The 27,529-nt window shown below is 34.3% G+C and overlaps 1 protein-coding gene across 1 annotated transcript in view; it reads left to right on the forward strand.

Moving 5' to 3' along the window:
- LOC111043335 (importin-11) overlaps positions 1 to 26,081 on the forward strand; it is a 96,173-nt gene extending 70,092 nt beyond the window's left edge. The window contains exons 19-24 of the mRNA XM_039435753.1: positions 733 to 897; positions 6,609 to 6,804; positions 8,770 to 8,849; positions 12,065 to 12,222; positions 24,591 to 24,687; positions 25,838 to 26,081. Of these exons, the coding sequence (XP_039291687.1) occupies positions 733 to 897; positions 6,609 to 6,804; positions 8,770 to 8,849; positions 12,065 to 12,222; positions 24,591 to 24,687; positions 25,838 to 25,999 (858 nt within the window). The 3' untranslated portion in view covers positions 26,000 to 26,081. The remainder of the gene's footprint in view (positions 1 to 732; positions 898 to 6,608; positions 6,805 to 8,769; positions 8,850 to 12,064; positions 12,223 to 24,590; positions 24,688 to 25,837) is intronic.
- The last annotated feature ends 1,448 nt before the right edge of the window (positions 26,082 to 27,529 follow it).

A 27,529-nucleotide genomic window follows, 5' to 3' on the forward strand; every position in this document is an offset into this window, starting at 1 on the left:
CAGCTGTTGTGTGGACACAGCTGTTGTATTGCATGCAATAGATAACTTGAAGTAGCATAGTATTTTCTCTGCTTTCAACTCGGTAAGCTTTCGATGATAGCAGCATAGCAACCCAAACAGCCATTAGTCGTTTATACACCGATATCTTGCCGACATGACAGGACGGGACAGAATTTACTCTGATGAACAGAATTAGAGGAGACTGTGGTTTATAACTGCGCGAGGTCTACTGTTCACAGAACTACTATTTATGAATAATTCTATAGTCTGATTAATCGGAGTATAGTCTGATTAATGATATCTGAGTATGAAGAAAATTCCCTTTCCTTTCATATTATCCCTAAAATGCAAAATTTCAAAAAACCGTGTGTATACATCGACGCACAGTTGAAAAAGGAATATTCCTACCAAATCTCATAGCATTCTATCAACGCTTGTAGCCGTAAATGCGTTACATGCTTATTCTTCGAATATCTGCTTAATTCATTTTCATTGTTGAAATATCTATGAATATACTCTATGAAGCCGCCTCTGTATAATTCCACGTTTATGCCTGTATATTACAATATCAATCCCATTTACTTGCATTATCATTTTTCAATATTTTCATTATTATATTTCCAGCCATTAGTGAAGTTTGGTCAACTTTTATTGTTTTGTATCAGTTTTTTTAGGAAATATATCATATTTACTTATTTTCATTATATTCTGGATTGTGTGGTTTTATTGCAGATGCAAGTGCTGTACATTCTATCTTTTATAATTGAACGAATGGGCAGTCAGATCATTCCCTACTCGCAAGGACTGATACAATACCTGCCATTTCTATGGTACGAATCCAACGATCACAATATGCTGCGCTGTGCTATTGTGTCCACTCTCATGCGACTTGTCCAGGTCAGTCATTTCATATTTATTTATTCATTTATTCAGTCATATCAAATCAAAGTTTATTCTTCAAAAACAATTACAATACAAATTTGAATACTATAACATTTAATACAAATAAAACAAAGAAGTGTTGTGCATTGAATAGGCATACAATTCTTAATAGGCATACATAATTTAATGAATAAACAAGATAGCCTACATCCCATTATAAATTATGTATGTGTTGGGGTATAAGTTATTAGTTCCTTGTTGCGTGTAAGACTAGCTTCACACACATTCGGTTCGGTTCGTTGCCGAAAACGAATGAGACTTTCATACATATCAGGTTTTAATTCGTACGGTTCTAATTCGGTATTTTCTTCTCAGACACAGCAGTGTTTGGTTTTTCACAATATTCATGCTGGTATTAAATTATTATAATAGCTGTTGTTCAAATAGTAAGATGTGATTTCTTGAACTACAAAATTTTCAAGTTGATTCAAAACTGTGAACTCTTTGAATAGTTTCTTTTTGATTATGTTAATTTTGGACGTTCAGAGTGATAATTTTTTTAAATTGAAATTTTGTTTCTTGTTTTACACATGGTACATAACTTTATCTCTTCTCTCCATCAATGAAATCATATCATTTTCATGGAAAAAGAAAATAATAAAAATTCTCCCTGAGTTTTAATTTATCTTCTTGAAAAACTATTCATTGAGAAAAAAGTCCTCCAGTAAACTAACTGAAATGAATTGACCATATGATTTTGACATAAGAGAGTTTAAAACGATAATCACGATACCAGGTTAAATTTAAAACAAGATACCGTGTGTAAAAGACTTTGTTTTTGTTTCCTTTTTCCTAGCAACGAATACGAATATGATAAAACCTATTAGTGTCAAGTGGGCGTTCGGTTCTATGCAGTTTCTATTCGGTACCGAATTCAAACCGAATCACCGTTCCACACTTATCGGAATCTGCCGAAAACGAAACGAACCGAACAAAACCGGATGTGAGTGAAACTAGCCTTATAATTACTATTTACAAACTTCATTCAGTGATGTAGGATTAAAGTTTTTTATATTAAAATTAGTAAAAAATGATATTACAAAAAAATTGTAATAATAAATATTAATGTTATAATAAGGATAATGATTAGAAAGTTAATTCTTAAAAAATAATGAAAAACTAGTAAAGGAAAAGAATGAAGAATGAATAGTTTAATATTTACAGTTGAACTAAATTTTTACAATTTTCTAATCCAATATCAACTAACCAGGAAAATAAACCTTTCTTAAACTTGTGTCTATTGAATTTTTCCCTAATATTGGCCAAAGGCGGTCCAAAATTGGCCATTTTTTGTGTATTGGAATATGGGCTTAAGAACACTCAACAATAAATTTTCTATTGTTCGACCGAATTTGACTAATGATGCATGATTTTGGACCGCCTTGACGAGCCAAGAATCTGAATGAAGTGTATGTAGTACGATGAAATCTGAGCATTGTGTCAAAAGTTATAAGTGTTTGAAATTTTGATCCTTGAGGTGTCCTTAAGCGCGCCTCTCCACTAGGAAATACTGAAATCTAACGGGTGCATCTAACGGGTGATTCTCATAGAACATAATCTCATGAACCTATGTCATTGTGCGGAATATCAATGTGAGGACAATGTAGTTGGTGATGATGGTTGAAACTGAAAATTAGGTGTTTTTCACAATACAAGGAGCATTGTTGTCAGGTGTACCTGGAAATCTATATGAGATAGAGCGCTCTACCTCATCTCAGATTGTAGAGCACAAAAATACACCGAGAGGGACTTTGAATTATACATCTAAATTGGAAGATTTTGTTGATAATTGGAAGATATTGTTGATGAAAAACTAAAATTCATCGAAATTGATTTTTTCTTCAAATTTCACTCATTTTTGAAAAATCATAACTCAGTACTCATTGGAGATAGAGAGTTCCGAATGATCTCATTTTATTCAGAATTCGATAATCTAAAGAAAAGGCTAGAGCAAATTTTTCTGTCCCATTACGAGATTTGGCAGAAGTTGCTGAAAACTGAAAAATGAACTGAAAATTCGAGGTTTTTGGGCCATCCTATATCTAGCACAAGGAAATTTTGCATGAAGAGATTGGTTCTGGACTTCCCTTATGTACCCAAATAATATATTAAAAAATCAGAACTACAATATAAATTGCATGCACCTATATATACAGGGTGTTTCAGAAGTAGTGTCGAGAATTTTAGGGTATTGTACCTGGATGCTAGGAGACTACAAATGTCATATTTGAAGTGTCCAAAACTCAGTGGTTATCCTTATAGCTGCCATTTTGTTTTTTTCACTTAAAAATTTTTATCTCAAGAACGAAATGTTGTATTGATCTGAAATTTGGCATGAATATTTATGCTATAAAGACTCAACTATAAAAAATAAAAAAAAATTTTTTCGTTGAAATTTTTCAAAATGGCGGCCATTTTAAATTTTTGATGGCGAATATTTCGAAAACCGTCCATTTTACAGAAAATTTACAAGAGACAAAAAAGTTAGCATATTTTTTCACGATTCCAATGATACCTAATATATTAAGATTGGTCGAAGAATAACAGAGAAATTAATTTTTTTCGTACTGCATGCATGACCACTTTTCACCATTTAAAGATCAATATTAATTTTTTTTATAATTTCATGAAAACCGTTCTTATTACAGAAATATACAAGAATAACTTTCCTCCAAATTTTATTTTACATTGAAAAATATTAATTTCACTCAAATCGGTTCACTGATACTAATGCAGCAATTGCTCAAAATGCCGTCCTTCAACTTGATTACACAGTCTGCACCTTTCAATCATGGACCGTCGAACTGCTATAAAAGCATTTTCATCATCTTGAATGGCACCTGCTGCAGCAACCACTCTTGCCACAAGGTCTTCTTCGTTTTCTACTGGCGTGCTGCAAACAAGGTCTTTCATATGGCCCCAGAAAAAAAAATCTAAAGGGTTGAGGTCAGGTGAACGTGCGGGCCACGGTACTGGTCCACCCCGCCCAATCCACCGCTGACGATAGGTCATGTTCAGAAAGTCCGTAACAACATTTCCGAAATGAGCAGGGGCACCATCATGTTGAAACCAAATATTATATCTGTTTGCAAGAGGCACATCTTCCAAAAGTTCTGGTAGTATGTCTCTTAAAAAAGTAATGTACGTGGGAGAATTCAGACGATTAGGAAGAATGTATGGTCCAATCACGCGATTACCTAAGATACCCGTCCAAACGTTCAGCGAAAATCTATGCTGATAACCACGCACTTTGACCTCATGAGGATTGTCTAAGGCCCAGACGTGACTGTTGCGAGAGTTGAAGATTCCTTCTCTTGTAAAGCTGGACTCATCGGTAAATAACACATTTTCTAGAAAATTTGGTTGGATAATGTCTTGCTGAAGAAACCAACGGGCACAGTTTACTCTTGGCTCATAGTCGCGTTCAACCAATGAGTGAACTTTTTGAAAGCGGAAGGGGTGAAGTCTTTCCTTGTTTAGTACACGCCACACAGAAGAAGCACTTGAATTGATTTGCTTTGCAACTGCTCTCGTACTCGTTCTAGGATTGAAATCGAATTTCTGCAATACTTCCTCTTCAAAAGCAACATTTCGAACTGCTCGAGGCCTACCAGCAATTACCCTGTTCCGTTCAAATGAACCAACTTCTCTCAGCCGATTGTGAGTTCTTGTGAACACCTTGTCGGAAGGGAGACGGCGGTTTGGAAATGCAGCTGCATACATTCTTCTTGCTTCGGTCGCATTGCCAAGAGCTGCTCCATACATGAAGTGAATATCGGTGTACTCCAGCGAACTAAATTCCATTACAATAATTAAATATTTGTGTAGAAGCAACGTAAGAAAATATTGAAACTGGAAATTTAAGATAGAAATAAGACCTAGGAAACGTGAGACTAAGAAATAGGAAGCACTACATCTGGTTCTTTACTTTTAATGAAACAACAATACTTTTACAAGACAAACATTATCATCTGAAAACCATTGTAAAATCATCTGTTTGCCCATATGGAGCCATACCGAGTTTCAAAGCTTCATCTTAAATACATCTGGAATTAAAAAATTAATATTGATCTTTAAATGGTGAAAAGTGGTCATGCATGCAGTACGAAAAAAATTAATTTCTCTGTTATTCTTCGACCAATCTTAATAAATTAGGTATCATTGGAATCGTGAAAAAATTTGCTAACTTTTTTGTCTCTTGTAAATTTTCTGTAAAATGGACGGTTTTCGAGATATTCGCCATCAAAAATTTAAAATGGCCGCCATTTTGAAAAATTTCAACGAAAAAATTTTTTTTATTTTTTATAGTTGAGTCTTTATAGCATAAATATTCATGCCAAATTTCAGATCAATACAACATTTCGTTCTTGAGATAAAAATTTTTAAGTGAAAAAAACAAAATGGCAGCTATAAGGATAACCGCTGAGTTTTGGACACTTCAAATATGACATTTGTAGTCTCCTAGCATCCAGGTACAATACCCTAAAATTCTCGACACTACTTCTGAAACACTCTGTATAGTGACTGGACTAATTATTTTTAGTATTCGTTATTGAATTTTATAGAGAGGTTCAACATGTATAAAATTCGTAGCTCCCCAGATAATTATGATGTATCTTAAAATTGATTTCACTAACAGTTTTTAATGTCTCCTCATAGGATTTTACGGAGTTGATAGAATTTGTAGAGAAGTTTCCTGATCCGGGTATTTCATTGACTTGTTGAATTGAAGGGCCACCACAAGCGTTGTTGATGCTTCCATAGTGATGCAGAATTATTGAAGAATCCGGTGGTCTCGTCCGTTCTGTCAGAGGAAACGCTAAAAATTTCGTTTTGTTGCATTTACTGTAAGCAAATTTTCTCTCAACCATATCAACTTTCATCAATTCTTCCTGTGCCAGATTAAAAACTTCCTCCCAGGTGTTTCCTTCAAATAGTAAACACGTATACTAATGGTCAGTCAACAGAGTTTTACAATATTATATTAAATACCAAAGATAAATAATAAATATATATTTTTTTTAAACATTAGTACCTTCGTGGCATGTTGTGGTCTAAAACAAAGAAATAAATAGCTGTAAGTAATTACAGTAAGTAATGAACTTTCATATAGTATGTTATTTCATTACGGGGTAACAAAAGCCAGTTTTTCTTGTGGCTTTTGTTACCCCGTAGACAGACCAGCTGAGAAAAGAGAAGCATCAGGAAAAAAATAACCTCAAAATTGGAGAACTAACTGATGCATCATCTAGACAGACAATTGAGGTTATGTTTCGAAATAGTTACTAAACTTGAAAGAGAACAGACTGGGTTGGACAAATAAAGTTATGATGGGTATAAAATTTGGTACAAATTTCCTCCAAATAATAAAATTTTTTAATGCTTACCTTCAAATCTCAGTAATTTTTTTTTTTTTGCATCAGCTTGAAGTTTGTACAATTTCCAACTCATAGATCTATAAACATCCAGGATTTCTGAAATCAGTGTTACCAACATGGGCTCTTGAAATTTACCTTGCAAAATGGCTTTTGTTACCCTGTAGGCTTAAGTAACCCCGTTTTATGGTACTTATGCACCATATGGGTATAAACATAAGCGTGATAAAAGTGAAAAGTGAAAATTGTAATTATCGAGAGATGTAGATTGATTTGAAATGATGTTTGCAGGCGCTGGGAACATGGGAGAACCACAATCTGCAACGAATTCTGTTTCCTGTGATTGAGCTGAGCACTGACATCAGCCAGTCTGCTCATGTGTATCTGCTGGAGGATGGACTGGAGTTGTGGGTGGCTGTCATTGAAAATGCATCCTCTATGACTCCAGACCTGTTCATGCTTTTCAAAAACATGCTGCCACTATTGGGTGAGAACAATAAAATATAGTGGGGTCCACGTTATAATGACAGTATTTGATTGAATGAATTTTTATAATCAAGATTGAATATTTTGTTAATTAATTATATTTCTACATTGTTAAAAAACGATCTGGAAACAGCAAAGCGAGAAAGAGATAGCGCTATCCGCTTTGTTGAATGATAGACAAGGATAGCAATACAATTGCTAATCAAACACTGTCATTAGTGATAGGAAAATTATGTTTGACGCATCATCACGTTTAAACTGCTGGACTGAAATTAACTTGAAATTTTGCATATAGATTCTTAATAAACCGAGGATGGTTGTAGGCCTACTTCAAACTCTTCAAGATTCCACTCGGTCATGTTTTTAATTTGTCAAGTTTTAAAATATACCCTTGCAGAGCACGGGTTACCTCTATAGTGAGGTCCACGTTATAATGGCAGTGTTTGATTAACAGTTGTATTGCTATCCTTGTTTATCATTCAACAATTATTATTATTAGCGTATGGCTTTGAATAGTGGGGAGACCCAAAGGTAGTTCCACCTCGCCGTATATAATAGTCAAAAGTTCCCCAATGGGAAACTAGACACTAAGGTTGCATAAGGTGTGCACAATACTTTAAATTTACACTTTTCACTTCGGAATAAAGTTCATTCAACAATGCGGATAGCGCTATCTCTTTCTCGATTTCCTCTGTTGCCAGATCGTCTTCTAACAATGTAGAATTAATAATTAATTAACAAAATATTTCATCTGAATTATGAAAATTCATTATGAAATTATTGAAAAATATAATTTCTTGCTTAATAAAATATAGTTGATTATTTTAAACGAGAATTAAAACCGATTGAAAAAAACAAATACTTGGCGCTAGAAGATAGACTGCAATCCAACTTGGTTCTGAATAGAGTGATTGAATAAAATTAAAGAATGAAACCAATGCGTCAATGCTCAGGCACCTCTTTAAAATAACTTTTTTATTTTTGAAAAATGTACGATTTTCCATGCTATGCCTAGTTAATAAGTACTGGTTTAGGGTGGTAACCATAGTGAACTGCATTGAAGACATTGAATCATATTGAATCAAAGTGATTTACGTACTTGCTGGCGAATTGGATTCAGAGCATTTTATTAATTCTAGTCCACGCGAAATGCCTGAAATACAAACAAGCCTGATTGTCTGTGATATTACGTTTGGCGAGTTGTAAAGTGAGCCTAAAATAATACAGAGACTTCCACAAGAGTATGTTTGATTTGAAGCATCTAAATTTAAAAATATTTTGTGAAGTGGAGAACTACAAGACCTAACCTATTTCGGACTAAGGCTCAACTCACACTTACGCGACTCAAGTCAAGAAGAGACTGCGACTCGAGTCTCGTCTCGACGCAGCATGTGTTTTGAATGGTGACACTCAGACCAGTCAGTCGATTCTAGTCCACGCGACCTCGCGACTGTGAGACTGAGTCGAGCGTCGACTCGACATGTTAGTCGAGCCTCGACTTGAGTTGCATAGTACCGTGCATTTTTAATGAAAGTGAGGTTATGTTTGATGAAAGTGATGTTTTATCATTATATAATAATTCATAATAATTATTATAAAATTTGTTATATGCTAAGTAGTGACGAATTAGATCTTATATTTTTAATAAAGTATGGTTAGAAAATAGAGTAGCATGGAACTGAAGTAGTGACAATGAGCGAAAAAGTCGAGAGACTGGAGTATCCTCGACTGGAGTCGTACGATTCGAGTCGAGGTAGTGTGAGTTGGCCTAAGTGTAACCTTAAATTTGGGATAGGAATAGCACAAGGTTACCTTATTTTTCCTCTCCTCATCATTTTGATGATGTATTTATTGTTTGAATAATAATAACGAATAAAGTTTATTCATATAAAAAATATAATATATGTATAATGTTTTTGGGAAAGAAACAGAACATTCCAATAACATTTACTTTTGATGCTTACAGATGGTTCTTCAGAATATCTCAAATCATGTCTTCTCATCATTGAAGCCTATATAATAATGGAGCCCGATAGTATAATGCAGGTAAGCAGATGTCTAATAGTAGTTTATACAATGATTTTATAATGAGAGTCTTTAAAGCAAGGCGCACATTCTACTCTACTTCTTTAGATGGTGTCAACATAACGGGGATAAGATCACATCAACAGCACAGTGAAATTCATATTATAAAGTCAGTAGATATCATAGGAGAGCCTACTTGTCACACTTCCTTTCCATACTCAACTATTTATATTGAATACTAGCTGGCCCGGCGAACTTCGTACCGCCAAATAGTTAATACATCTCATGAAAAAACTTTAGCGCGATATACACCTGAGGAGGGGCGAAGCGGCATTTTGCATCCAGGTGCTTCTTGCTTATTGGTTTAAATGCAAGAACTCCCACACACTGAATCGGGCATGGCGTGGAACCTCCATAAGATCAACACTCTTTGTATCACCAGCCGCGCCTCCTCAGGTGTGTTTAGCCTTAGCTTAATATGATGCACTATATTTTTATGCAAAATTATCCAAAAATCAGTATTATACTTTATTATTTATATCTCAATTTATGGACTTCCTTTGTGCTCAGTTAGTTGTGCAGCAGTTTTTAGTTATAGTTGAATGCAGCTTGCTGGGAATTGAATGATATATCTCCTTGCAAATTCTAAATTTACAGTATTTCGAGTTCTGCGACCCAAGTTTGGACGTCGTTCGTATCGCGGCATAATAATTACAGAATTGAAATTTTGTGAATTAATAGGAAGAAAATTGAAAAACAGATCTACTGACGGCTGCTGGATGACGCAATGATTATAACAGCTGATTTTTATTTCTGTGTGTGGCCAGCTCACAAATTCTTCTCCCATAAGGATTACATGCAAACTTTGAAGGACCGTAGGAAAGAGTCCTGAAGTCGGATTATAAATTTGATAGGCCATAAACCTGGTCCTGAACATAAAGAAAACAACTAAAAAAATCATCATCAAATTCGGTGCACACATAAAAAAGTTATTGAACGTCAAAATTTGAGGCTCGATTTTTATTTATATAGATTTTGGTAAATCATTATTTATTCATTTACCATTCTTACTCAACCTGTACTTGCCACATCCATCCAAAATTAGTAGGTTGGTCACTCATCTATTGCATTTAAGTTGACATGCAATTGGAGTGGGGGAACTGCAGCCGTGACGTAGACTGTAGTACAGAGTAGGCAGAATATCGCATTCTTGAAAATCATACGGTGACATATAGTCAAATTATATAAAACAAACATGTTCTGACAAGCAAGCTTTCTGTTTCTGCTTTACAATAATTTTCAAAACATTTGAATAATACAAGCATTTTGCCATTTTAAAGCAAAATCCTAACCTCCTAACCTACCCTTTCAAACCCTTAAGGATGTGCAAAGGCTAAAAATAAACTTTCTACTCGTGATATTTTTCCAAGTTTTTCAATTTGTATACTATCAAGCTTTCAAAATGAAAAGTTTTCTCAGGAAAACATTTTTTCCTATCATTACTTTTTGAGATATGAGCGACTGAAGTTTGAATTTTTGTGACAGAACATTTCAAATTCGGTACGATATAAATATATTAATTCTGAATATATCAACTTTTGGAAAAGTTATTCAATTTACCAAAAATAACTCAACTAAAAGTCATTTTAGTTATTTTTAGTAAATTGAAATACTATCTTAAGAATTGATATTTTCAGAAAATGTTTGTTTTACTAGATTAGACCATGAAGAATCTATCCTCTAAATCTCATGGATTTATCTCTTACCGAATTTGAAATATGTTCTGTCCCAAAAATTTAAACTTTAGGCGCTCATATCTCAAAAAGTAATGATAAGAAAAAAATGTTTTCCTGAGAAAACTTTTCATTTTGATAGCTTGATGATATACAAATTGAAAAACTTGGAAAATATCACGAGTAAAAAGTTTATTTTCAGCCTTTGCACAGCCTTGAGGTTTCTTCATCTTCTAGGTCGTGGTTATATTTTGTAGTTTGACTATACATCAGCTTGTGAATTTTGGGGATGAGATATTATTTTGATTTTCGTAGTACAGTTGTAGAACATGTTCTCGATACCAGCATGTGTTCAGTGCATTATGCACTGTTCCGTTTGGGGCCTAAACCTGTTACTTCTCTGTTAGTTGTGTAATTCTGAATGATTAAATGATTAAATTTAAAGTCTAGAACTTAGCCAATGTACCTAGAATATATTATAGGTACATTGAACTTAGCTAAATCTCGAGCTCGGAAACCGGCCCTTAGAATACATAGCTCAGAAATTTCTATTTTAAATGCTTTTTTTTTTAAGATTACGTCCTAAAGACTCCAGTCATGGAGTATAAGACAAGTCATGTTATTACATAATAATTCTAACACTAAGTAGTTCAACCTAGTTTAGGTTTGAAAGGAATTCTTGTACACTATAAAAAGCTCTATCAACTAAATATTTTTTAATTTGTTTTTTGAAAATCTTCAAATCATCATTACTTTTCAAGATTTGAGGTAGCTTGTTATAAAATTTCCTACCAATATAATCTGGTTTTTGTTCAAATAACCTACTATTGTGACCCTTTTAAAATTTTGCTTGAGACCCCATCCAATCCTACTGTTTTTTTGTTATTCAAATTTTTTATTATTCTTGACAACTCATCTCTTGATAATGGATGAAATTTAAATACCTTTTCAATTGGCTCAGCATTTAATGTAGTTGTATTATAAGTATTAGTGTTCAGTGACTTTTTGAGATTATATGCAACCTGTTGATAATACTTATTGAAAAAGTTACAAATGTCTATACTATCATCCATATAATTTCCATGTTCATCGATTATCTTAGGGACATTAGTAACTGTATCTTTTTGAGCTGCTCCTATTTCTATCAATTACCTCCCAAACAGCAGAGTTAAAATTGGTACTAGTTGTTAATATTTCAGCTGTTTTCTTACACTTAGCTTTCCTCACTTCTTTTGCATAGTTTTTCTTTAGACATTTGTATTTGACTTCACTCGGAACATCCCTCACTAATTTAAATTCCTCATAAGCTTCCCTAACAATATTTCTTTGAGTAAGAATATCTTCAGTTATCCATTCATCTACTTTGTTTAATTTACTTTTTACTTTGACTTTTTTTATTGGACAGCATATACTAATGTGAAATCTTAGAGTATCAATGAATTGCTTATATTTGTAATTTAGCTACTTGAATCTGTACTTGAATTCAATTTGTTTTATTCGTAGGAATTCGGCGACGGACTAATTAGGACATTCAATTTGTTGATGAGAGACATGTCCAATGAAGGAGTGACTCAGGTGATGAACGTTGTGGAGATATTTTTGAAAGCAAAGCCGGCAACAGCGATCAACATTATCAAACCGGTACTGCCTATGGTTTTCGAGTGAGTTGGTTTTATTATTTATTCATCCACTTTTACATACAAGCATATACAGTCATAGTAAAGTAGTATTTTTAATTCGAGTAGGATCCCCAATCACACCTACCATCAAATTACCTATGTGCATGAGATATTAAGCCGTTCTCGGACTTTTCACCCACTCTGTGTAACCGAAACATGTTGTGAGTAAACGATTTTAAAAAGGGTACTTAGATTTCTATTTATAATTATATTCTTATAAATCATTTATATGTTATGTGCTTTAACCGCGACGACTCTAACCGCGCGGCTAAAGTTTATTTATTTATTCATTCAACTTCCAACACCAATTTTACATAAAAATAACATAGAAAAAGATACCAGCAAAAACATATATAAAGAATATACAACATTAGAAAAATGAAAAAAATAATAGATACAAGCAAAAATATATAAATAGATAATATACAATATGTGCCGTGCTATGAATTTAGAAAGTTAATTTGGAATTTAGAATTTAGAAGCACACACAATATAACTTAATAAACGGGATTCTTGATAAACATACCCAGTGCTAGAGAATGGGAAACCAGAAATGACAAGAGAGACAACGAAATAGAGAGAAGATATCAACTATATTGTCACCTCTTACAGTTAATTCAACAATTAATAAAACAAAAGAAGTTACATCATGAAAACCGATGATAAAATTACTAAATTTAGAAAGTTATCTCTGATATAGATAATTCGGTAATAACCTACTTTGTCTGCTTTACATTGGAAACGTTTTAGATTGAATCATTTGAAGCTTAAAGGACTCTAATTTCAGAAAGAAGAATTGAAAGTTATCATAAATATTCTTCAGAAGTTAATCATAAATAACTATACATATGTTAAGAAAAGATCAACATAAAATTCAGGAAACTCTCAGAACATTGAATTTAGAACACACTTGGAAACTTTAAAACATTATCAAATATTAATAATCCCCAATAATAACTATTCTGTATCTTTATATCATGAAAACGGCAAAGACAAACATTCCTCAAGTATCACATCACGGAATTCTACGTAGGAAGACTATTCAAAAATATGTGTTATCAAAACAAATTTAGAAAGGCTAGGGTCCTTGAAACTTCATTTGATCCTTTACAACTTTAAGATGAAAATTATTTTAAAACATCAATTTATCAATAAGGGACCTTTAAACATTTCATATACTAATTCAACTTTTAGTAGTTTAGAAGATAATAAAATACAAATTTAAAGAAAACTGAAATTCCCAGCTGGATCCTTACAGAGAAAATATGGCCTCACATTTCAATGTAAAGATACAACCAGAAATCTATTAATCAAACCAAATTAATAAAATGTGTAAACTATCAATCCCCAATAATGTCTCAAAATTACGATTTAACAAAAAGTCTAGTTCCGCACGTTTTACACCCTTCCCCTTTTTGAAAGTCTATAATTATTAAAACCCATTCTGTCACATCCGGAGTTCCTGGGACGTTCGTTTAATTTGGAAAAAAAGGTTGTTACCTCAAAGCTGTTTCTTCAATTCAAATTTAGGCTCGGGATTGAGCTCTACCATCAGGAGACAGCATACCCCAAGCTTCTAGGACTGCCATCGATTTAGAGGCGTCTCAGCAGCTTAAAGACACTCGTTCATGAACCCGTAAATTGATGGATTCGTACGTTGATCCCATACTTTCATGTTCCCGTACTTACACCGCTGTTAGAATAAAAATAATAAACTAGGATAATACAAATTAACTTAACTTCAGATATAATAAAAAAATCAACCTACTTTAGGTTATATAAAACTCAAATCAATACTTATTACTTTAAAACATAAATAGACATTACCTACTTCAATCTCTTGATTTAATAGAATAGAATTTATTTGTAATCAGGGTTATGCCCTATACATAAAGCGATGAGTACATAGTATTCCATAATAGGCCTACATAATTCACAAGTTGATTGAATTACTTCATAATAAGGTATTTCGAGTATTGTTGTTAGTTTAGTCAGTTCTCTTACATAAATTACATTTATGGTGTAATTTAAAAGAATAAATTACATGATAGGTGTTTTCTAAATTAATCATGAAAGCTTTTGATTAGAATCAAAAAGACAAATAAAATCTATAACAAAAATACTGATAGAGCTCATAATAATATACTATAAACATCAGTCAATTTGGATTTAAACAACAGTAATTGAAAATCTAGGTTAATAACTTCCTCTTCAAAAATAATTTGAATCAAAAAATATCTTAATTCCTACTAATAGGTATTCTAAATTTCTACAAAACGTATATCGTTCATTTTCCTCCAACATTTATCAGTTTGAATTACCATTACCATCTTCCATTCAAATCAAAAGGACTATTCTCAATTTTTACACTTTAATTACGGTACATTACAATAAATACTTTGATGGAAGCTTTCATTGATAATAATTTCCTTAATTATATTATAAATCTATGACGTACCTTTAGTAGCGGTTATAGGAGAAAAATCTCCATTGTGAGGTGACTATTTGATTCTCTCTCTTCTTAATTAAAGCAACTACTGAGGCAGAAAAAACTAAAAATGCTACTGGAACAAAAGGTTCCAGAGCCAAATTCTAAAAAGGCCTAAAGCTGGCATGGAAGCCATGATTAACACAAAATATTGATCAGACTACATTTTGTACTGCTTATGACGGAGGACAGACGCTGAGTGAATCCACTTCGCTTTTCTCGTCTTGCCGTGGACAGCTGTGTGATCGTCCATACTAGATAGACCTAACCAACGTTAACTGTGATTGGCAGTTACTATTCTCTAGAAAAATTTCCACCAATAGAAAGGAACGTTACAACTACAATTTAAGATACATTCTCCCACCAAGTGACAGCTATTTTTCCTTGACAGCTATAAATTCCTTGCCTTATAAGGTCCTGAACTCGACTGAACTTCTATGCACACACTTACAGAGTCGACACTACACAACGCAGAAAAGCAAGGGTCATGAACTAAGCTGTTGCTCCAGGAAAATTGTTGTTTTTCTGAGTACTACAACTTCTACGCACACACTGACAGAGTCGACACAACACACCGCAGAAAAGCAGAACAGCAAAATCCATTTTCATAACAGGCTAACTTCTCAGGCTAAATCGCATAATTCTCATCACTCACAATTGTAACAATAAAAATTGTTACAAATAATAGAAAAACATTTATGTGGAACATAAACATGTAAAGTTGTTGCTGAGGCTGTTTGTTTGTATATACGAGGATAAATTTTGATCACTTTCATCTATAAACTTCAAAATTTCAACAAAAATTATTTGAACCATTATACAGATTGAGTTCGTTGGCCAAAAAAGTGTCTCGACTTTATTTAGGAAATTGCAGGATAACATTGAAAGTACATGAGAAGAATATCATTACAAATCGCAAGTGCGCTGTCAGCTGGATAATCAATTGTATGCAATAAATAAACATCTCTCGACTTTCTGCTGCTTTCAATATAGAACAGCTGACAGAATATCAGAGGCATTTTGAGCGAGTTCTCCAGGCAGGGGCTCACTAGTGTATAATTTTCAATTCTATGCAATTCCCGGCGACTATGCAGCAGCTCAAGTAAACAGCAAGTATATAGCCTAGTATACAACAATAGACCAATTGACTAATGAATTTTGAGGTTATATTTTGGACACAATTTTTGACTTAGCAGTTTTTTTAGAGTAGTTAGAAGGTGAACATAACAAAAGTCTCCATTATCAATTCAATCACTCCTCTACTACTGTTGAACGTTTGTAAACAACGACTAGGAGCAGGCCATAAATAAGTAGTTTATCTGCACTGTTCTTCTTATTGAACGAGCGTTAGCAAGTTCTCACTTTTGACTCACTGAAGGCCAAAGTCGTTGTCCGTCTGTTTGTATGTTCTACAATAACTTGAGAAAGAATTGATCAGCTTCAAATTTTGAACACGTTTTCTTGAAACCTTTTTAGAGGTCAAGTTCGTTGGACAACAAAACTGACTCACTCCTTCGTCCTTTTTCAAGATATAAAATAACAGTGAAAATGCATAAGAAAAAAAAGTGATTTATCATTCAGTCAGCTGAACTATTCATTGCATGCAATTACAGGTTTTCCATTCATTCATTCATAAACATCAGCTGAAGCTATTTGGGTGCTATCACATGCAATGACACGTGATTTCACCTGTTCAATATACAACATAATTTCTACAACTTTAACATCAACAAACTGATACGAGGAAAAAGTGGCAGCGAACAAGAGCACCAGTGGATAAAACTCATTTGAATTTTCTAGCTAAGAAACTGAAGGAATGAATGTATCAGTAGCTTTAAGAATGATATGATCAGTGAATATCTCAGAAACCTTGCTACAGATAAGAACTCCTATTATTCACTCTGGAAAGCTACAAAGTACTTGAAAAACCCTCAGTTCAAGAAACATCAATCAAAACAATTAATGGTGAGTGGGCAAGGAATAACGAACAGAAAGCTGAACGTTTTGCAGAAGACCTGGAAAGTGTCTTTCAACCTCATCAATATTCCAAGGTGGTGTAGAAGATGATGAGATGGGAATATTACAGGATATGAGAGAGATTCCAGCCTCAATAACAAATGAGCTGATAAGTATCATCAAGACAACCAGTTGTAAGAAAGCTCCAGGATATGATCTCATTACTGGTGAAGTTCTGAAAAACCTACCAGATAGAGCTTTGAAAAAACTCATAGTTCTCATAAATGCAGCTTTGAGGATGAAGTATGTGCCACTATCATGGAAGGTAGCTGAAGTCATCATGGTTCCCAAGGCAGGTAAACCACCACATGATGCATCATCTTATAGACCCATATCTCTATAACCCATAATGGCCAAGATCTTCGAAAAAGTTTTGCTCTCCAGATTGAAACATGTGATAGAGAGTGGACAACTCATTCCTGATCATCAGTTTGAATTTAGAGGAAAACATTCAACAGTTCAGCAAGTCCATAGAATTACTCATGTAATTGGGAAGACTCTAGAAGAGAAATAATATTGTGCTTTTTAGACGTCGCTCAGGCATTTGATAAAGTGTGGCATGTAGCTCTAATTAAAAAACTACAAAAAGTTTTACCTCAGCAATACGCCTCATTGCTAAAATCTTACCTGTCAGACAGATTCTTCCAACAAACTTTCTTTCAGACAACAATTCTTTCAGACAATCAAATTCACAACATTGCCCAAAACTTTAATAATTACTTTGCCTCTGTTGGGCGACAACTAGCTGAGGCGATTGATCCAGTAGATGTTGTGGATGAGGTAGCTGACCTTCCAACACAATCCGAATTTGTCCTCAAACCCGTTACTCAGCAAGAACTAATTAGTATAATAAAGAGCATAAGAGGGGCGTCTGCTCCGGGCTGTGACTCCATCCCTGCACGATTGATTAAAGACCACCCACATAAATACACTTATAATTCCTTTATTTCATATTATCAACTTGAGTATACGCAGTGGTGAATTTCCAGATGCTCTAAAGGTGGCCAGGGTTATTCCTATTCATAAATCCGACTCCAAATCATCCATGGCAAACTATAGACCAATTTCTCTCCTTACAGTCTTAGCAAAAAATTTAGATAAATGTGTTAAAGTCCAACTATCAAATTACTTTGAGCTTAACCATATCATTGACAGTATACAGTATGGTTTCCGATCCAACAGGAATACATCAGATGCCCTGTTTGATGTCACGAAATTTGTAACTCAGCAAATAGGATTGAAGAAACGTGTCCTTTTGTCATTCCTTGATCTTGCCAAAGCGTTCGATTCGGTTGATAGGAATAAATTAATTGATAAGCTGAAAGCAATTGGAGTTCTGAACAGGTCCCTGGATTGGTTCAAGAGCTATTTCACCAATAGACAACAGAAAATATCCATTAATGGTATTGAAAGCAATTCAATAAATGTGAATTATGGAGTGGTGCAGGGCAGTAACCTTGGCCCCCTTCTCTTCATAATTTACATAAATGATGTATCAAAGTTGAAATTGGAAGGTAAACTTTATCTCTTTGCTGATGACATGGCCCTCATCACCTATGGGAGTTCCTGGGAGGAAGTATACAATAAGGCATCTACCGACCTATTAAAAATTAAAAAGTGGTTAGACATGAATATTCTCACCCTAAATATTAATAAGACAAAATGTCTGCCTATTTTCACCAGAAGGGAGGCCGAACCAGGGGGGCATGAACTGCGATTGTATGTGTGTGGTGAGCCGCAGTCGACTACCTGTAACTGCCGTATTGTTGAACGTGTGGAGGAATTCAGATATTTGGGGGTTATCTTGAATAATAAATTAAATTGGGTACCTCATATCCAGCAAGTCAAAATAAAAATAAGATTACTGTACGCATTCGGTCAAATTAGTTGGGTGTTGACTGTGGCTCAGTGCAGGACCGTATATTATGCGTATGTTCAGTCCCTCCTGGAATATGGCATCCTAGCATGGGGTGGTTCATCTTCAGCTGTTTTGAAACCTCTTTCTGTCTCACAGAAGGCTATTATGAAAAAAATCCTCAAGAAGAGTGCAAGATATCCCACAAACTTACTGTTTCAAGATTTCCCCGTTCTTAATATAGGGCAGCTCAACATAAAAAGTCTTGCAGTTTATATATTAAAAAAAAACATGAATATTTTTACAAACATTGAACATAACTATACTATCCAGATACCCAGACTCATCCATCACCTAGATTATCCAATTCTTTTTACCTGGCTCATTGCCTTTACCGTAACCTTCCCTGGGATATGTTGCACTCCGAGGGGGCCAGCATTGCTGTCTTTAAGCGCGGGTTGGGGAGGTGGCTGCTCAGCATTGGACATGATGCCAGCGAACAATTAATTAGGTCACCATATATTTAGTGTCAATCTCTGTTTTTCCTTTACTTTAATCTGAAATTTTCAAATCTCCCCTCTTATTTTCTTCTCCTGTACTGTTGGATAACATATATGATAGGTTCTAATAGAATTTTTTTTATCTGCACACAACATAATTCATTAACAAATAAGTTTTTACATAACTTTATGTATATAAATCTATAGTGTGATTATAGCAGATTATTGTTTAAGTAATTATAATTTATAAACATACATTTTTCTCAAGTGTTGAGTGCTACGCAAATTGACTTATACTGTATTGCACACGACCCTCCTCACACACAGACTCGTTCTAGGTGAGGAGTATTATTCTTTCAAATTATTGTAAAGTTAGCATTTCAAATGTTTGTAACATTTTGCTTTTTGTGAATAAAAACGTTTTTTATTCATTCATTCATTCATTCATTCCGAGTGAAACAAGGTGATAGCTATTCAGGACTAACACCAATTAAAGCTGGAGTACCTCAAGGAAGAGTATTGGGCCCTACTCTGTACCTGCTCTACACTAATGATCTTCCTGTGCCAGAAAATGACACTATTGCAACGTATTAATTTAAGCTAGAATTGAACTGTTCATTAACCAAAGTGTTAGATAGTAGGCAGAGCCGTCTGCCGTGGCTAGTCATGCTTTGTAACGCTCCGTTAATATTTTGTTTTTGAAACAGTTTATCAGTGATTTATGGGGTAAAAGTTGTGTCATGCTGTTGCATCAAACCTCCTTTACGTGGTGGTGGATCTAAATAGTAAGTAGTTGCAGCGGAGAAATTATAATATTTGTTTCAATGTGACTTATATTTGAAAAGAAGGAACATTTTCTTCACTGTACTTCAGTGAGGATCGGTTTTTATCGCTCGGTGCGAAGTTCAATTTACTTGAAGATAGCTGACATATTTCTGCTATCTTTCTTTTCCGACAGTTTTGGATTGTTGTTCTTCTTCCTTCTATTCTGTTCTCCTTTTCCTAGTGTCCTTTCTTATCAGGAGCTTCCGATAATGTTCCCGCCTTGCTAGCTCTCTAGGCGCTTTCTCTCTCTCCTTCTATTCTCCTGCTTTCCTCTTGTATAGTTTATTTAGCCAACTGAAACGGGTGATTATAGCTCCGAGAACTGATAGAGTGGCTGGGCGAGGAACCGAGATATTGGCGCCAATTATTCAAAATCTTGAACCATGACAATATTCACATATAAGAACACTAGAAACGGATTGGGAGTGTATTATAGAGATCAATGCTATAGGAAAAGCCATTCTCTTACCAACGGAGACTTAGTGTGGAGATGTAATAGTAAGGGCTGCACAGGTACACTTACAACTGACGCAATGCTTGAAAAAGTAAAAGTAAGCAAGGTGAAACATTCCAAACATCCAGTACCCTCTGCTCCACCTAACTTGACAAATAGCCTTCAACCACAGAAAAGATTGGACAAAGTAGCTAATGCCTCAGTGACGCAGAGATTGTCACTCGACTCTGTGTTGAATAGTCGACGGAGGGGTGAGTTGAATGATGCAGAGTGTCAGACAGACGACTTAATTCTCAAGGAAAAGGATGAACTGATAGTACGCATAGATGAGTTGCTTTGTCATCGAGATGCACTCATTGAGGAAATCAAGGACATTAAAGATATCGGTATCTCTATAGTTCGAGATGATGTAGAATTTAAATTCGATCAGAATGCACATTCTCAAAGTATAAGTACGCAAACCGAATCTTATTACGGATTGACCACCAACAAATGCAAGCCAGATTGTGATAGCTTGGATATCATTACTATTCGAGAACAAACAATCAAGATTTTGAATGAAAATAATAATACCCTTCACAGGGAGATTCAAGAAATGGAACTTGAGATAATGAAAAATTATTACAGAATAAATTCTATAATGCAAGAAAATTATGAATTGAAGGATATTGTAGCAAATCTTAAAGACCAGATTGATGAACTCCTCACAAAACAAATTTGTGTTAACAATACTAAGAAATATGAAAATGTTATTGCTGATAGTGAACGGCCAAAGCTAACAGTGACATGTGACAGCCAAGGACGTGACCTGTTTTCATATTTGGAACATTTTAATGATGGACTTAAGAGAAAGTATAATATTTTCAATCATGTACAGTCAGGTGCGCCTTTTGAAGTAGTCATGTCCTCAGTTCTGAATAAAAATGACATTGACACTTATACTGTAGATGATTATATTATTGTGATAGGAGGTACAAACAATATAAATCCGAGCACTTATTGTCGAGACCGAAAAGTGTTCATGAAATTCGCAACTAACCTGGAAAAACAAATAGCGGCATTGAATCATACCAATTTGATACTTGCAACGATTCCACAAAGGTTTGATTTGAGAGAGGATGGCTTGGATAATGAAATTATCCAGGAATACAATTTTATAATCAGGAAGTTTGCAGCGCACAATAGTCATGTCAACATCCTTGACTTGCATCTGTTGGAGAGATATTGTCACACAAGGCATGGATTGCATTTAAACAAAAATGGGAAAAGAGCTACAGCTAAAAAAATCTTCGAAATAATTAAAACGAATGAATCATGTATTCACAATCAATCAGTTTTGAAGCCCTACTATCATAAATTATTATTAAATAAACTTCAAAATTACGGAATTAGAGGTAAAGAGCTTAGCTGGATCAAGTCATATCTAGAAGGACGGCAACATTATGTAAATATAAAGTATACAAGCAATAAAAATCAGTACAATATTGGATCAAACTTAAAATGTAATAACTATTCTGTACCACAAGGATCGGTGTTAGGTCCATTTTTGTTTCTGTGGTACTTAGGGGGGTTGCCTTAATATATGTGCGATTTAGTTGAAAATAGTAAATTATGCTTATAAGCTGACGATATAAGTCTGTGCATTGCTGATAAGGACTGGAACACAACAGAAATTAAATGTAACAATTCTATATCATTAACTAAAAAGTACCCAAATCATAGACATCTGCTACTGTTCTGGCCAGAGAACTCGAATTGTAGCGCCAGAATGCCAGACTGTAGTTCTGCCAATAGCAGGCTTGTGTTTGCGCCGGCGCAGACTGTCCTGCCGCTTGGCATTGTGGATTTTTTGAAGTCTTCTGTCTTGTCTCGTCGGCCCGTTGTCTTGCAAGACAAAATTGTGTTTGTCTGTCATGTAATTTTCGATCGGAAATTTCTTGTAAATTGTTTGAGTGTAGTGTGTGTGAATTATGAATATAACAGCGTAAATAGTATTGAATTGAATTAATTTGAATCGGATTTGAATTTATAAAGAACCCAGTTTGAGCTTTGTTCAAAACACAGTACATAGCCTGCAAGTTGAACGCGAAAAGGCAGCCCGGAAGCAAGAACCTGTCTATTCCCACATTTCGTCCCACCCTGAACCTGACCAAAACACCTAATAAAGGCTTCGAAGGGCAAGTAGTCAAGATTGGAATAAATTTGGTGAGTTTTTGCTTTTTTTATTGTTCATTAATGCAGAGTTTAACTGTACAAATAACCTGGCTCAAATTGAAGATTAAATTTTGCCCCTTGTTGTATTTGATTATTTAAACAGTAAATTACAGTCCTCTGGTAGCTCTAGCCTGAGCTTTGTTCAGAACAGCTACTTAATGATAACAAAACAAAGTTCCTCCATTTTACTTGTAGAAATTCAGAGGTAAAACAACTTAATTCCGTAAATAATAAGGAAGAAATTAAATTTTTAGGTCTATATCTTGAAAACACACTTAGTTGGTCCGTTCACATTAAAAAAATATGTAAAAAATTGAGCTCAGGAATTTTCGCGCTGCGACGACTACCAAAAATTTCCAACTTAGAAACGTTAAAAGCAGTGTACTTTGCAATGATCCACTCTCACATTTCATATGGAATTGAAATATATGGAGGAACAAGCATCTCAAACTTAAATAAAATACTCCTATTACAAAAAGAAGCAATAAGAATAATTCTAAATCTTGATAGAGAGCAATCATGCAAGCCATTCTTCAGTAAGTTAAAGTTCATGACGGTGTACAGCCTGTACATTTATAGAACAATATTATATATAAAAACTAACGAATCTAGATTCCCACGGCAAGTAGATATACATAATTACAACACAAGAAATAAAAATAATTTTACAATAAGAAACACAATAAGGAAAAATATAAACAAAGTCCAACGTACATGGGAATAAAATTTATTGGTTGTCTCGCAGGTTGCATAAGACATGAACCTGATAGATCAAAATTTAAGGAATTGCTGAGAGCATATTTGATGGATTTAGCATGCTACAGTATAAACGAATTTACTGTAAAAAAATGAATTTTATACAGTCACTAATTTCTCTTTAGCTTTAAGTTAGTTTTTAGTTTTTGACTTTTCCATGTACATTTTCATGTATGTTTTGGAAAGAAATAAATGATTGATTGATTGCAGTTAAATTACAATAAAAAAAAACTGATACGGTACGGGTTGAGATATCAATGTGCGGCTTTCGCCATTCATTTTCTCTTGGAACTCCGTACCGTAACGAAATCATGCATCACATGACCACCTTTTAAAAAAAAAAAAAATCGGGGTCTAAGATGTTGAAGCGACAGAGTTATTTTTTGAAGAGTAATTTTACATTTCAAGAAGCGACAGAGTTATTTTTTAAATAGTAATTTTACATTTCAAATAGGATTTCGCCAATGAAAACTACTGTCAAATTATTCTTGTAATATTATTTTACGTCACATGGACGGGAGGGGGCCGTTTACAACAGGCGAGAATGATGTTTCTAGTCGAGGCTTTAGCCGTGACTAGAATTTCATTCGAGCCCTGCAAGAGACATTCACGTTCAAGTAACTTACACTATTTTTGTCATAATAATCTGAAGAAGAATAATTGGGAAATAGAAAACATTACTTGCTTGTGCTGAAATTTCATTTCATTTATTCATAGACAATAGATACAATGCAGGTAAAAACAACAGATTACTACATGCATCTATGAACATAACCTAGTTTACAAATTCCTAATCAGAAATCTTGTGATTTTGGTTGACAAAAAACACAGAGCGCACCTAGAGCGCTGAAGGTGGTTTTTTGTAGCAGTTTTGCTGCTCTTATTCGGAACTGGGAAACATTCTCAACTGTAAAGAAAACATATGATTTCATATATACTCGTATGTTGTAATGAGAATCTATTTGTTTATTATGTTATAATTATGTTGAAGTCTATTTGTTCTGCAAACAGATGTTTACCGGCTTGATTTCAGGCATGGAAAACAGCTGAAATTGACAGATTGACAAATGACAAAAAAGAAATATTTTGCTGTATCCATAATTTTCACCAACTCTGTATAATTGCGGGCTGCGGGTTCCAAAGATTACAATACACAGTTCAATAGTTCAAATCCAACCCAGGGGGTCACTAAATTAATTTATCACTTATGTTAGGTTATAATTACTTGATGCTTTGTTGCAGAGCTATTCTCCACGGCAGTCAACTTCCTTTTTTGATGTCGACAATCCTTGCAGTTATGGCCAGGGTGATTCTCATCAGAAACGACGTTTTCTTGGAGGTGAGCATTGCATTTATTCTTACTACAACTTCTTCACACCAAGTTTTTGAATTGTTTTTTCATGTTCCATACACCTTGTGTAGGGCAGGGTTGAACATCAATGCTGACAGTGCGTCGAACGCCTTAGGTGACGTGGAAACTTCCACTTAATTTACCCTCTACCAGGACTCTGGCCATGTTGCTTTTCAATGTCATCCTAGTAAGGCAGATAAGCTTTTTGGGAAAACCAAAACTTTCGAGCACATCCAACAGCTTATTTATTTATTTATTCACAATTATCACAAGAACGTCAAAATTTGAGTTTCACTCAAATGACAGGTGGCATGTCAGTATAATCTAATATTATTCCTATAACTAAATATTGTAGATAAGAATCATCTATTTACAAAGTCAAAAAATCCACTCTCCAATTAAATCTATCTATCAATGTATACTAACGTATTAGATATTAGTAGATTAGTCTAAATTAATAAAATTAATCAGAAAATTTGTCGTTATTCAAATCGATTAAGATATTCGGTAGCACTGTAAATAGTTTTCTCAATTGATATTTCCCTAACAGTTTCTTTGAATAGTTGCTCTGACTATGCTTCTTATTTCTGCTAGAAGTTTATTGAAATATCTCATCCCAGAATAATAGGGAGTTCTCTCAAATGCTGTGCGACAATGAATTGGGAAGGCAATTATGTTTCTATTACGAGTGTTGTATTCGTGGTTGTCATTGTCTATGGAATCAAAGGCTATTCAGCAATCCACAAACATGTGCAGGTCTATATTCTATTCGGTGCATTTTTCCATGACCTGTCGGACTGAGAAGATTTGATTTGTTGTACCTCGCCCGATTCGTAAACCGCGTTGGTATTCTAAAAAACCATTGACTAGATGAACAAAAATTGAGTTTGTGAATCTACGCTGAAACTGAAACTTAATTCAGCTGGTGCTTGAACTCAAAATGAACCACTTAGATTTTTTAAAATCTAAGATTTTAGATTTTTTATCTAAAATCTTTAGATTTTATCGAGTACAAAATTAAATTTCGTTCAAACTGGCACTGTGCAAACTTCACTATAAGTTGTTTTTTTTTTTCATTTTATCCATTAATCTTTTAATTATTTTCATTTTATCCATCAATCTTTGAATTAAATTGCAGGTAATGATGGAATACAGCCAGTCGCGGCGGATGAAAGTTGAAGAGGTTTTTGGCGAATTTCTTGATAGTTGGCTGAAAAAAATGGAAATTGTCACACATCTCGACAGGGAAAAATTGTTGGCCTTAGCATTGGCTTCTATGTTAGCATCTCCAGATAGGTAAGTTATCATTTTAGGCCTACAATACAGAGTTTCCCAAAAAATAGGCTACCACTCGATACATAATTTCAATCGCTTACCGTTGACCGGGGTGACTTTATCCCACCTTGCGGAATAATATTAGAATCAGTTTATCTGCAATCTCTGTTATCCGAAATCGATGTTTAACATTGATAGCCGTAGCCCTGATCATTATCGAGGTTCTACAATTGATATCTTGTCGAATCTCGATATATTAGTTGAATTATTGACATAAAACCAAACTGCTTGCTTCATCTTGTAATTTCGTTGTCGGAAAACTTCGTATTAGAAAACTTATTTTTGAAGACTTATGATGTCGATGAGTACATATTATTTTGGCCTTTTTACTTTCCTTGCCCTATTACCATAGGTAAGGAAAGTATAATTGCTTTCCAAAAAAATTAAGGTACCCTAATTTCAAGTTTTCTATACGTTTCAATGGCCCCTGAGTCCAAAAACATGATTTTTGGGTGTTGGTCTGTGTGTGTGTATGTCTGTGAACACGATAACTCCATTCCTAATTAACCGATTGACTTGAAATTTTAAACTTAAGGTCCTTATACTATGAGGATCCGACAATAAGAAATTCAATTCAAGATGGCGTAAAAAATGGCGGATAATCACTAAATAACCATATTTTTCACGGTTTTCTCAAAAACGGCTCTAACGATTTTCTTCAAATTCATACCATGGATAGCTATTTATAAGCCCTATCAACTGACATGAGTCTCATTTTTGGGAAAATTTCATGAGCTCCGTAATATTATTGAGAAAAATGGCGGATAATGACTAAAAAACCATGTTTTTCACGGTTTTCTCGAAAACGGCTCCAACGATTGTCTTCAAATTCATACCATGGATAGCTATTTATAACCCCTATCAACTGACATGAGTCTCATTTCTGGGAAAATTTCAGGAGCTCCGTAATATTATTGAGAAAAATGGCGGATAATCACTAAAAACCATGTTTTTCACGGTTTTCTCGAAAACGGCTCTAACGATTTTCTTCAAATCATACCATGGATAGCTATTTATAAGCCCTATCAACTGACATGAGTCTCATTTCTGGGAAAATTTCAGAAGCTCCGTAATGTCATTGAAAAAAATGGCGGATAATCACTAAAAAAAAACATTTTTTCACGATTTTCTCAAAAACGACTTGACCGATTTTTTTTCAAATTCATACCCTGTATAGTTATTTATCAGCTCTATTAACTGGAATGAGTCTCCTTTCTGGGAAACTAATGGGGGGTCCACCTCATCCTTGAGAAATGGACTTTCTAGCCTCCTTCTCGTGCATGAGGTAGGTAGGTAGAGCAGTTCATAAAAAGAACACATAGTCGAGATATTTCATCTGTAGAACAGCTGTTTTGACGAATTTTAAAAAATATCGAATTTCACAATTTACATAGAGGAAAAAGTACTCTGAAAACAAATATACACATATACAGAAGTCTGATCGTAGTTTCAAATATGTTGCCGCCAATCGTCATTATATTATTCCCCTAAATCA

Source organism: Nilaparvata lugens, chromosome 9 (genome assembly GCF_014356525.2).
Source record: "Nilaparvata lugens isolate BPH chromosome 9, ASM1435652v1, whole genome shotgun sequence".
NCBI lineage: Eukaryota > Metazoa > Arthropoda > Insecta > Hemiptera > Delphacidae > Nilaparvata > Nilaparvata lugens.